The 13,264-nt window shown below is 46.3% G+C and overlaps 1 protein-coding gene across 21 annotated transcripts in view; it reads left to right on the top strand.

Moving 5' to 3' along the window:
* Nucleotides 1–1,758: 1,758 nt before the first annotated feature.
* Nucleotides 1,759–13,264, top strand: part of CLASP2 (cytoplasmic linker associated protein 2) — a 182,384-nt gene continuing 170,878 nt past the window's right edge. For all 21 annotated transcript variants that reach the window (XM_030328673.1, XM_030328674.1, XM_030328675.1 and 18 more), the window contains exon 1: nucleotides 1,759–1,953. In XM_030328673.1, the coding sequence (XP_030184533.1) occupies nucleotides 1,759–1,953 (195 nt within the window). The remainder of the gene's footprint in view (nucleotides 1,954–13,264) is intronic.

Consider the following 13,264-nt stretch of genomic DNA (forward strand, 5'->3'; position numbering starts at 1 on the left):
GTGAAACACAAATATGGAAGAAAAAACCCACACGAGTCACCTGGGTGGCTCAGTTGGTGAGGCGTCTGAGTCTTGATTTTGGCTCAGGTCACGATTTCTCGGCTTGTGGGATCGAGCCCCTTATCGGGCTCTGCGCTGACAGCATGGAGCCTGCTTGGGATTCTCTCTTTTCCTCTCTCTCTCTGCCCTTCCCCTCCTGCTTGCTCGCTCTCTGAAAATAAATAAATGAACATTAAAAAAAAAACAAGAATAGAAGTGAGAGCATGTATTATTATTGTTGTCATTGTTATTATTTTGTTTTTATGAACATTTCAATTATCAACATGTCAATTTTCGTTGAATTCATTCACTTGTTCACCTTAAATCGATTGAGCCTCCATTATATGCCAAGCCGCATCCTAGGGAAAACACAAATTATCTTGGAGCTGTTTGTGTACTACCCAGATATTATACAAATAATTACTAAATTGTGGTTGGAAGTAACTGGCAGGAAGATAAATACATTGTGCATTGAGAATATATTAGGGACCACTCCACACTCACTAAAACGGCTAAAATCAACAGCCCTTACCTTACTAAATATTGTGGAGAATGTGGAGCAATTGGAACTTCAAGCACTGCCGGTGAGAGTGTAGTATGGTCCAGCCACTTTGGACGACAGTGAAATACATACTTATCCGAAAACCTAGTAATTCCAGTCCTCGGTATTTACCCGAGAGAAACGAAAACATGCGTCTACACAACGACTTGCACAAAACTGCTGATGGTTATAGCCGCTGTATTCATAATCATGCAAAAGCTGCAAATATCTATAGTGAACGGGTCCACAATTGTACTGCTTCCATACAGTGGACTACTACTGTGCATAATAAGGACGGCCTACGGGCACACCAGCAGTACTGGGTGAAACTCAAGACATTATGCTAAGAGAAGGAAGGCTGGCTCAAACGAGTACAGATGATGCGACGTTGTGTGACGTCAAAGGACGGGTAAAACTACGGTAAAGCGATAGAAACCGGATTAGAATTGCCTGGGAGTGCAGTGATGGGAGGGCGCTATTCTCTGTCGGTGCTGTGGTTACCCTGGTGGCTGAATCTGCCAAAACTCATGGACGGCACGCTTCAAATAGGTGTATTTTATTCCCTGTAAATTAAACCGGAGTTAAAAACAAACAAACAAACAAACAAACAAACAATCAAACTACACGGCGACCCAACCGATGAAGGTGGCTGGGAGCAGGGGTCACGGTGCTTTTTTAAGAGGAAGCGTGCCGGGCGGGGAAGGGGGCTTTCCAAGGGCCAGGAACTTGCCCCGGCGTTGATTTCAAGAAGCAACCTTGGAAGCGACCTCTGTTTTACAGGCGGGGACGAGGATGCCGCGGCCGCCGGGCCACGGCCAGCCCCCACGCCGAGGCCGAGCCGGGCCGCGGCCCCGCTCCCCCCCGGCAGGGCCGGCGGGAGCCGCCGCGGCCAAGTCGCAGGCGGGGGAGGCGGGCGCTCGCCGGCGTCGCGCCGACGTCACGCGCGTGCTGACGTAGCCGGCGGCCGCGGCCTCTAAAGCGGGCCGGGTGGCGGGGGGCGCCGAGTTTGACTCGTTTGGGGGCCGCCCGGCGCCTGGCGCTGCTCCCGCGGCCCGCCGCGCCCCGCGAGCCGCGCGTCGGCCGGCCCGTAGCGGCGGGGAGCCGCACCGGCGGCGGGGCGGCGCTCGGCGCAAGTTGGTCCCCCGCGGGCGGGAGGGCGGCCGGCCGGCCGGGCGGCCATGGAGCCCCGCGGCATGGAGTACTTCAGCGCCCAGGTGCAGCAGAAGGACGTCGGCGGCCGCCTGCAGGTCGGCCAGGAGCTGCTGCTCCATCTGGGCGCCCCCGGCGCCATCCCGGACCTGGAGGAGGACCTGGGCCGCCTGGGCAAGACGATCGACGCGCTCACCGGCTGGGTGGGCTCGAGCAACTACCGGGTAAGCGGCGGCGGCGGCGCGGCGGGGCCGGGCACGCCCTCCCGGGCCGGCCCTTTAATCCCGGACGTGCGCGTCCCGCCGGGCGAGCCCCCCGGGGTGCGCCTGGCGCCTCCGAACCGCCCCGGGAACGGGAAGCCTGTGGGCTCGGGGGTCGGCGGGGGGTGTGTGTGGGGGGGGGGGGGGGTCCCTGGGCGCGCCCCCGAGCCGGGGGCTTCGTTCCCACCGCGACCGAGTTTTCCCCCGGTTGTGAAGAGTGACAAATTCAGCGATTCCGCGACACGATGCGGGGTTACTTGGCATTAGGACACAGCGTTTCGCCTCCTGTTTCAAACTCATTGGTAATTTGCATACACAAAGCGCTCCAAGACTTTTTGCATTTGTACGTACCTGTGTCATCGCTACTTGGAGACGGAGGACATTAGGATACGATATTTTTAAGTTCAAAAGAGTGTGTTAAATCAGACTCTCTTATTTAGTGATTGTTTAGCCTGCTTAATCTTGTTTCTTTCCTTTCTTGCTTTTTGTTTAAAATAAATTTTGAGTCTGCAAGCTTGTGCTCTTTGTCTCTAAAAGCATCTTTAGAGCTTCATCAGGTGCCTGATTAAGTTTACTGTTAAATCTAATACAAAGATGCTGACCCCAGGGCATTAGGCGTTTGATTTTCATTTATTGTGGAAGGAAAGCAGTTAAATGCTGTTAACTCCTTTTACCGTAGTTGAGGACGACTCGGATTTGAAACCTGTGTCTTAGCGGGTTAGCTGATGCCGAAAAAAAATTATACAAGCAGGAATGAGTGTTTTTGAAGAGCTGGTGGGAGGTGGGCTGTAATGTAGCCACGTTGAGAGACCAGGTAATTCTGTAATGAGCCTGTACCGTAGTTTTTAGCAGTTATTTTTCTTTCGAGTCTTCTGGTGGCAGTGTTGCTTTAAAATGCGAGTTCAACTCTGGATGCAGTGATTCTCCTAAGTAATTTATACTTCCAACCTGCGAATAGGCTGCACTTTGAAAGCTTTATTCTCATGGAGTAGAAAGACTCTACCGCTGTGCAGATTTAATGGTGAAGCTTAAACATGAGTTTTGGAAGGGGTTGACTTTTACAAGGATAATAAGCCGTTTGAGAATTAACCAGTTTGATGCTCTGTTGCGTACTAGCTCGTCATTCTTTTGTAGAACTTCAGCAAAAGTTAACATTTAATATATCAGTACCATTTGGGAGAAACCACCTAAATTTACTCACCATGTCAAGGCATATACCCGCTCAAGAGAACTGATTTCGTGTCGTAACATAGGCTCTTGCAGAAAAAGTCAGCTCTTTGGTAGGGCTTGCTTCTTCCCTTCCCAGCGAAGGGTGTCACCTCCGCAGCCCGTGGTGAGTTGGCTTTGGGCCATTTCACTCCTCAGATGTACCATCTTCCACAGTAGCCCAAGTTTGCTTTAATGTCTTTATGCACTATTTGCACTCAGTGCTGTATTTTCCTTTCAACTGGTCCATAAGAGCTAGAGTCTATCCAGGATCTGACGCAGGCCCTCATCTCTTCACCATTCTGTCCATGCTCCTTACTAGATGCTGTAGCTTGAGACAGTTTCCACAATCAGAAGACGACTGCCACAGGCTTCCACGACCTTAGCCACACGCTCCCTTGTAGCTATGCCCATACCTTCTGCCATCTGCTCTGTTACGTGAAAGAAGGGCCTTTCTCGCTTCCGTGGTCTCTTGCCTCCTTAAGGACATTAATTCATCAATTCTTTCTCCTTCCCGAATCATTAGTTCTCTTCTTTCTACCGAATGCTGCAGATAAAACCTTTTTCTGGCATTGTTAGAGGGCATTGGGCTTTGTTTCTTATTTGAGTTTTATAAAGTAGGTTACCAAACTAGGTCGTCATTTTTTACCCAAGACACAATAAAACATATTTGACTCTTTTGAACAAAAGCGTATCGTGGAATTTTTTGAACCTACACACAAATAGAGAATTGTATTTAAATTTCAAATTATGCTGAGCAAGTTCTAATTTTCTTCAGATTTGACAGTACTTTACAATTCGTCTTAACAGCCACCGTTACTTCCATAAATTTGAGCGATGGTGCTGAATCCTGGGTGGTGGTCCAGGTCCTGAGGATCCCGCTGTGAGGAGAACTAGCACAGCTCATTCATTTAACTTCATCTGGATATTTATTGAGGACCAACTACAAGCAGGCACTCTTCAGGCACTCCAGATACAGTAGTGGAGAAGGAAATCCTTTCCTCTGTGGACTTGGGTTCTAGTGGAGGCAGGGGAGAGACAAGATAAGTGAAACCTACAGTAGGCTAGATGGTGGTGAGTGCTTCAGAGAAAACAGCAGGACGGGAACAGTGTTGGGCAGGATGCAGGTGTTGGAATTTTTTTTCCAATGTATGAAATTTATTGTCAGATTGGTTTCAAGTGTTGGAATTTCAAATCGATGGTCATTGGGGCACATGGGTTGCTCAACTGGTTGAGTGTTCGGCTCAGGTTACCATCTCATGAGTCTGAACTCCGCGTCGGGCTCTGTGCTGACAGCTCAGAGCCCGGAGCCTGCTTCGGATTCTGTGTCTCCCTCTCTGCCCCTCCCCTGATCGTACTCTGTTTTTGTCTGTCTCAAACATAAAGAAACATTAAAAAAATAAAAAAAAAAAAAACCCCACATGGGAAAGTCAGATCCTTGCCCTTAAGGAGATCCCATTAGAAAGAGAAAGGCAGAAGGGGGGGTGCCTGGGTGGCTCAGTCGGTTGAGCATCTGACTTCGGCTCAGGTCATGATCTCGCGTTCTGTGAGTTCGAGCCCCACGTTGGGTTCTCTGCTGACAGCTCGGAGCCTGGAGCCTGCTTCGGGTTCTGTGTCTCCCTCTGTCTCTGCCCCTCCCCTGCTCATGCTCTGTCTCTCTCTGTCTCAAAAATAAATAAAACATTAAACAAAACAAAAAAAAGGCAGAAGGGTATACAGTGTAGATAATGTCAGGTAACAAGTGATCGTAATCAACTGATGCGGATGGAATGAGGCTAAGATGAGACTAGTTGGGGGTGGTCGAGAAAGTGAGGTGAAAATTGCGTATAGACATGAAATAAATGTAGGAGTGAAGAATGATTTAGACAGAGGAAACTGCAAATGTGTAGGCCCTAGTTCTGCGAGGAAGATAAAGAAGGACAACATGGCTAGAGTTTACAAGCGAGAGGTGTTAAGAAAGATGAAATTGGGGCGCCTGGGTGGCGCAGTCGGTTGAGCATCTGACTTCGGCTCAGGTCATGATCTCGCGTTCTGTGAGTTCGAGCCCCACGTTGGGTTCTCTGCTGACAGCTCGGAGCCTGGAGCCTGCTTCGGGTTCTGTGTCTCCCTCTGTCTCTGCCCCTCCCCTGCTCATGCTCTGTCTCTCTCTGTCTCAAAAATAAATAAAACATTAAACAAAACAAAAAAAAGGCAGAAGGGTATACAGTGTAGATAATGTCAGGTAACAAGTGATCGTAATCAACTGATGCGGATGGAATGAGGCTAAGATGAGACTAGTTGGGGGTGGTCGAGAAAGTGAGGTGAAAATTGCGTATAGACATGAAATAAATGTAGGAGTGAAGAATGATTTAGACAGAGGAAACTGCAAATGTGTAGGCCCTAGTTCTGCGAGGAAGATAAAGAAGGACAACATGGCTAGAGTTTACAAGCGAGAGGTGTTAAGAAAGATGAAATTGGGGCGCCTGGGTGGCGCAGTCGGTTAAGCGTCCGACTTCAGCCGGGTCACGATCTCGCGGTCCGGGAGTTCGAGCCCCGCGTCGGGCTCTGTGCTGACTGCTCAGAGCCTAGAGCCTGTTTCCGATTCTGTGTCTCCCTCTCTCTCTGCCCCTCCCCCGTTCATGCTCTGTCTCTCTCTGTCCCAAAAATAAATAAACGTTGAAAAAAAAAATTTAAAAAAAAAGAAAGATGAAATCGAGGAGGCAGGTGGAAAGGGCCCTGTAGGGTTACTCTAGGTCAGTGGAGGGGTGGCTTCCCTCCACGGAGAGTGGAGGCGAGAGTGGGCTGTAGGGGCGCACCAGAAGAAGCAAGGAGGTGGCTGCGAGTGGTTGGTGGCACAGCAGTGTCGGAAAGGGGAGGATTTTGAGATGCAGTTTGGGGATGGAACCAGTGGGACCTCCTTTGGGTCCAGAAAGAAGAATTAAGCGTCCTTGCCTTTCTTGAGCACCCGTCATATACTTGGTGAATTGATCGAGGAGTACTTGAACCTAGGGAAGGTTACGGTTTTCCTCCTCCTCTTCTGCCTTTCTGTAACCTGACTCGTGAGTGTCCTATCATTTGTCAGCTGTACTTTTTGGTATTGTTTATCTGCAACTATAACAGTAAGTTGACCCTAAAAAATGGAGAAATAAATAGCATTTATATCACAACTATGTAGTGCTCAGCTAAGTAATGTGCTAAGATTTCAAGTATTTTCAGAACCCGAAACCACAGCCCCTTTGCCGTTTGAAGGATACTTTCCAATATCAGCCTCACCTTGATTGTATTTCTTATAAACTATCAATTTCTTAGAACATACCATTTCTTAGGTTGCTTAAATAAAAGTTGAGATCTAGCGTTTTATATATGGATCTTGCCTGTTCTTTTTACTTAAAGAATGTCCAGGTTTTTTATTTTTTTACTGTAACCGTCCTTTTATGTTGTCACCTTGGATATGTGCATGAAAGTTGAGTAAGGCAGTGATTCTGAACCCATCAGATTCAGTGCCCTCTTTTAATGTCTCCCTTATAATCCTGAAATAAAATTTATACATGATACCTAGTACACATAATTTTTCAAAGTCCCAATAATGTCCTAACTGTACTAAAAAAGGAAAATTATGTGTAATTTGTGATGAGATAAAGTAGATGTCGATCTGGAAATGTCCCAGCCTGACTACCCATGAAGACACAATGGTAGTTAGGTGGCTGTACCAGTGCATATTCTTGCTGTAAATGCTGCCACACAGTTCAGGTGTGTGGTTGCTGCTGGTTCAGACTTGACAAGTGGCATTACTGTTGCTGATTGTGATCTTCTGGAACTCCAAATCCCGAACCTTATTTTCCTTGAGTATTCCGTCTTAAAGAGTTTGATCACTCCGGTCCAGATATCTGACATTCATTGTTAATTCTCTTCTCCCTCTTCACACTGATTTCACGGTCCTCATTTGATAAAGTGCAATTCTGGTTAATTGAACTCTGCGTATCCCACACCTGTACCAGTGCAACTGAAGGTAGATGGAGAAAAACACAAAACCTCTAACTGATTTCACTTAAAATTTAAAAAAATTTTTTAGATGTTTGTGTATTTTTTTTTTTAATTTTTTTTCAACGTTTATTTATTTTTGGGACAGAGAGAGACAGAGCATGAACGGGGGAGGGGCAGAGAGAGAGGGAAACACAGAATCGGAAACAGGCTCCAGGCTCTGAGCCATCAGCCCAGAGCCAGACGCGGGGCTCGAACTCACAGACCGCGAGATCGTGACCTGGCTGAAGTCGGACGCTTAACCAACTGCGCCACCCAGGCGCCCCTAGATGTTTGTGTATTTTGAGACAGAGTGAGCAAGCAGGGGAGGGGCAGAGAGAGAGGGAGACAGAGAATCCCAAGCAGGCCCCGCAGAGCTTGATGCAGGGGCTCGATCTCACAAACTGTGAGATCATGACCCGAGCCAAACTCGAACCCTTAGCCGACTGAGCCACCCGCGGCCCTCAGTTTTGTGACTTTAAAACACCCTAAAATTTAAGCTTGGTCTTAGCTCCAAACTTGACTTTTAGTGTTTCTGTTTTTCTACCTGTTAAAAAATGTTATTTTGCTTTTATATTTGTAACATTTTATTGTCATACTTTTGTATTTATATATTCAATATATGTTTATATTTTTGCTTTCTGATATATTGAAAAGAAATGGCATTTTGTGTATTACTTTTTATGGCCAGCCTACTTATAATTCAGAACATTTTTTTTTCTGCAATTTGTGGATTCTTTTAGGTTTTCTGTACATATGGTAGTCCCTTCTCATCCATGAGGAATCTGTTTCCAAGACTCCCAGCAGATGCCAGAAACAGCAGCTAGAACCTGTATCTACTGTGTTTTTCCATGTAAATACATGTCTATGGTAAAGTTTAACTTATGTTAGGCACCATAAAAGATTAACATTAATAATAAAACAGAACATTTATAACAACATAACACAATAAAAGTTACGTGAATGTGGTCTCTCTTAAAACCTCCTTGTACCGTACTCTCCCTTCCTGTGATGATGTGCGATAATAAGGTGATGAGATGAAGGGAGGTTAGTGATGTGGGCATTGTAATTGTGTGGCATTGTGTTAGGCTACTGTTGACCTTCTGATGAGAATTATCTGCTTCCAAATCACAGCTGACCTTGGGTAACTGAGGCTATAGAAAGCGAAACTGGGGATGAGTAGGGACTACTGTAAAACCCAGACCATAATGATAGTTTTGCTTCTTCTTTCCATTTATTTAGTTTTGCTTGGTTTTGGTGCATTTGGCTAAGACTCTTAGGATGAGGTTGAGTGAAAGAGTGTGGGCCTTGAATTGTCCTTTGTTTCAAGAACAATTTCACTATGAGCAATCACACTTACTGTAATTTTTAACTTTTAGCTATGAAGGGTTTTTAACATATCTAAAGGTACGCAGAATAAGCAGACCCACCCACAACACAGTCCATGGCTAATTACGCTCATTACTTTGTCATAAATCACAGATACAGTGTTTCATCAATAAGACTTTCTAGTTAGTGTCTCAAAGATAAGTGTTCGTAAAAAAAAAATTGTTACCATAACCTCACTACCATTAACACATGTAAAAAGCTAATTCCTTGGTATTAAATATGCAGGGTCAGATTTCTAATTTTCAAAAACATCATACGGGGCACCTGGGTGGCTCAGTCTGTTGAGCATCTGACTTTGGCTCAGGTCATGTTCTCACATTTTGTGGGTTCGAGCCCCCGCGTCAGGCTCTGTGCTGACAGCTCGGGGACTGGAGCCTGCTTCGGATTCTGTGTCTCTCTCTGTCTCTGCCCCTCCCCCACTCATGCTCTGTCTCTCTGTCTCAAAAGTAAATAAACATTAAAAAAAGTCATACAAATTTTTAAATTCGTTATTATAAGAAAAATCAGGATCCAAATAAGATTTCCACATTATGTTTAATACATTAGTTTCCTGTTGCTGCTGTAGCAAATTATTACACACTTAGTAGCCTAAAGCAACATATTGTACATTTATTTCCTTAGAGTTTTGAAGGCGAGAGGTACGCAATGGATTTTATTGGGATAAAAATCAAGGTTTCAGCAAGACTGTATTCTTCTGGAGAACTTAGAGGAGAGAGTTTTCCAGATTCTGGAAATGGCGTGCCATTTCTTGGCTTGTGGCCTCTTCGTCCGTCTTCAAAGCCAGCAGTATAGCACCTTCAAGTCTTTGTGGGTTTTTTATTTTTTTTATTTTTTTTAATGTTTATTTTTGAGAGACAGAGCATGAGCAGGGTCCGAGGAGCAGAGAGAGAGAGGGAGACACAGAATCCGAAGCCGGCTCCAGGCTCCGAGCGGTCATCACAGAGCCCGACGTGGGGCGCGAACCCACGGACTGTGACATCGTGACCTGAGCTGAAGTCGGACACTCAACCGACTGAGCCACCCAGGCGCCCCCAAGATAAAGAATTCTCAAAAGTCCACAATAAGAAAATGAACCATCTGATTTTTTTTTTTTAATTTTTTTTTTTTTTCAACGTTTATTTATTTTTGGGACAGAGAGAGACAGAGCATGAACGGGGGAGGGGCAGAGAGAGACGGAGACACAGAATCGGAAACAGGCTCCAGGCTCTGAGCCATCAGCCCAGAGCCCGACGCGGGGCTCGAACTCCCGGACCGCGAGATCGTGACCTGGCTGAAGTCGGACGCTTCACCGACTGCGCCACCCAGGCGCCCCGAACCATCTGATTTTTAAAATGAGCAACAGATCGTAACAGATACGTCACTGCTGAGCCACCCTGGGGCCCTGCACCCTCAGATCTTTCTGACCGCCGCTTTTGTACTCACATCTCTGCTTAATCTCCCGCCTCTCGCTCGTGTGGGATCTTGTGATATATTGGGCCCAGGACAATCCAGAGTAATTTCCCCGTTTTAAGATCTTTACCACACCTTTAAAGTTCTTTTTACCGCATAAGGTCCTGGAGGTTAGGATGTGAACACCTTTGGGAGGCCATCCCTCAGTTCACATGTTTATTGAGTCTCTGAGTTGGTTTCTACCTCTGTTACAAAATCTTTTTTAAGATTCTTTTAAAAAATTCTTGGACTTTATTTGTGGAGTTTCACACAGTTGTGATTTTGCTGATTTCACTCCTGTAGTGTTAGTTCCTCTGTATTTTACTGTAAGTTGGTAGTTGGACCTAAACTTGATCAGTTTCAACCTTTCTTTTTCTTCCCCCTCAGGAGGCACATAATGTCAACAAGGCACATAAGGTCTGCCAGTATCTTTTTATGATGTTAGCAATCATCAGTGTTCGGTGCTTAGATCTCTTAACTCGTTAGGGCTTGTACAGTGATATTCTAATTGTCATTCTGTCACCTATTAACTAGGATACTTTGTACAGAGAAACTTCCCATTTACTCCTTTTTTAAAAAATGTTGAGTTATTTTGAGGGGAGGGGGGAGGGGGAGGGGGAGGAAGAGAGAGAGAGAGTCCTAGGCAGGCTCCACATTCAGCACAGAGCCTCACGCAGATCTCACGACCATGAGGCCATAACCTGAGCAGAAATCGAGTCTGATGTTTAACCCACTGAGCCACCCAGGCGCCCACCCCAGCCTCCACTTCTATTTCATTGGCATAGTTTGTAATAGAAAGGCGGGCATCCCTGATTTTGTTGTGCTTTGCTTTATTGTGCTTCGTAGATACATTTCTCACAAGTTGAAGGTTTGCGGCAACTGGGCATGAAACGTGTCTACTGCTGCCATTTTCCCAGTGGCACTTGGTCACTTTGTTATCTGTGTATCACATTTTGGTAAATCCTGGCAATATTTCAGACTTTTCTGGTTACAGTATGCCATGATGGTCTGTGGTCAGTACGTTCAGATGTTACAGTTGCTCTGTCGTAATTGTTAGGGAGCACCACGAACCATGCCCATCCGAGAAGGCCAACTCAGTCTCTACACGCAGTGGTGCTGACAGCTCCACTGAGCAGCTGGGTCCCCCCAGACCTCCCTGTTCCTTGACACACAGCCGTGTTGAAATGAGGCCAATTGACAGCTCCACAACGGCTTCTACGTGTTCAAGTGAAAGAAAGCGTTGCGTGGGTCTGACGTTAAATCCAAAGCTAGCGGTGATTAAGCTTAGGAAGGCAAGTCAAAAGCCAAGACGGCCCAAAAGCTAGGCCTCTCGTGACACACAGCCAACTTGTGACCGCAAAGGAAGGTGCTTGAAGGAAACTGAGCACGAATGGTTAGAAAGCAGAACAGCTTCATGGCTGATGCAGACCTAGTTTCAGTGGCCTGGAGAGGAGATCAGAGCAGCCACAACGCTGCCTGAAGCCAAAGCCTCGTCCAGAGCAGGGCCCCAACTCTCTGCAATTCCGTGAAGCCCGAGATTGGTGAGGAAGCCACGCAGGTTGGCTCGTGAAGTTGAAGGAAGGGAGCCGTCTCCATAACCGACAGGTGCAAGGTAGCACAGCCAGCACGGGAGTCCCAAAAAGTTACTCAGAGGACCCAGCTAGGGCGATCCCTGAAGGTAGCTGACTAAACAGCAGATTTCCAGCGTAGACGGAGCAGCCTCGTATCAGGAAGGAGAGGCCACCTCGGACTTTGACGGCTGGAGAGGAGAAATCAGTGCCTGGCTTCAGAGGCCAGGGTCACTCTCTTGGTAGGGCTAATGTAGCTGGTGACTTTAAGTCGAGGCCAGGGCTCGCATCATTGTGAAAATCCTGAGACCCTTAAGCATTGTGTTAAATCTACTCTCCTTGTGCTCTGTAAATGAAACAACAACGCCGGAAGGACAGCTCGTCTGTTTACACGGTTTCCTGAATATTTTAAGCCACTGCTGAGAACTATTGAAGGAAAGAAGATTCCTTTCAAAATGTTACTGATCATGACAATGCGCCGGTCCCCAAGAGCTACAGTGGATATGTGTAGGTTGGTTTCATGCCTGCTAACACCACATCCGTGCTACAGCCCATGGATCGAGGAGTGATTTTAAAGTCTTATTTAAGAAATACATATTATAAGGTTGTAGCTGCCATGGGTAGTGATTCCTGTGATGGAGCTGGGCAGAATAAATTGAACAAAGCTGGAAAAGATTCGCCATTCTAGATGCCATTAAGAACATTCGTGATTCCTGGAAAGAGGTCAGACTATCAACATAAGCAGGAGTTTGGAAGAAACTGATGACTTTCAGGGGTTCAGTGGAGAAAGTAACCTCAGATGTGGCAGAGATAGCAGCAGAACTAGAACTAGAAGTGGAGCTTTCACTGTGCAGAAGCTTTCGATTTAGGTGTAGTCCCAATAGCTTCTTTGCTTTTATTTCCCTTGCCTCAGGAGACCTGCCTAGAAAGTTGCTACGGCCAGTGCCAAAGAAGTTACTGCCTGTGTTCCGTTGTAGGATTTTTATGGTTTCAGACCTCATATTTAGGTCTTTGGTCCATTTTGAACTTATTTTTGTGTAAGGTATAAGAAAGTGGTCCAGTGTCATTCTTTTGCATGTTCTTGTCCCGTCTTCCCAACACCATTTGTTGAAGAAACTGTCCTTTTCCCACGGGATATTCTGATGGGTTAAAGAGGTGATTGGGATTAAGGAGTGCACTTGTTGTGATGAGCACAGGGCGATGTAAGTGTGGAATTAGTATGTTGTACATCTGAAATTCCCACAACACTGTATGTTAACTGGAATTACAATAAAAACCTTAAAAAAAATGGAGCTTGAAGTCGGGACTGACTTTGCAGTCTCCTGATAAAACTTGACCAAATGAGGAGTTGCTTCTGATGGATGAGCCAAAAAAAAAAAAAAAAAGCTTTTCTCGGGACGAGATCTATTCCTGGTGAAGATGCTGCGAAGATTGTTGAAATGACAGCAAACGTTTAAAATATTGCATATTTTGAGCAGCTGATGAGCAGCATGAGGGTTGGAGAACATCAACTCCGATTTTGAAAGAAACTCTGTGGGTAAAATGCTGCCAAACAACATCACGTGCTGCAGAGAAATCATTCATGAAAGGAAGAGCCAGTTGTGCACACTTGGCTGTTGTCTTACTTTAAGAAATTGCCACAGGGGCGCCTGGGTGGCGCAGTCGGTTGGGCGTCCGACTTCAGC

Source organism: Lynx canadensis, chromosome C2 (assembly GCF_007474595.2).
Source record: "Lynx canadensis isolate LIC74 chromosome C2, mLynCan4.pri.v2, whole genome shotgun sequence".
NCBI classification, from domain to species: Eukaryota; Metazoa; Chordata; class Mammalia; order Carnivora; family Felidae; genus Lynx; species Lynx canadensis.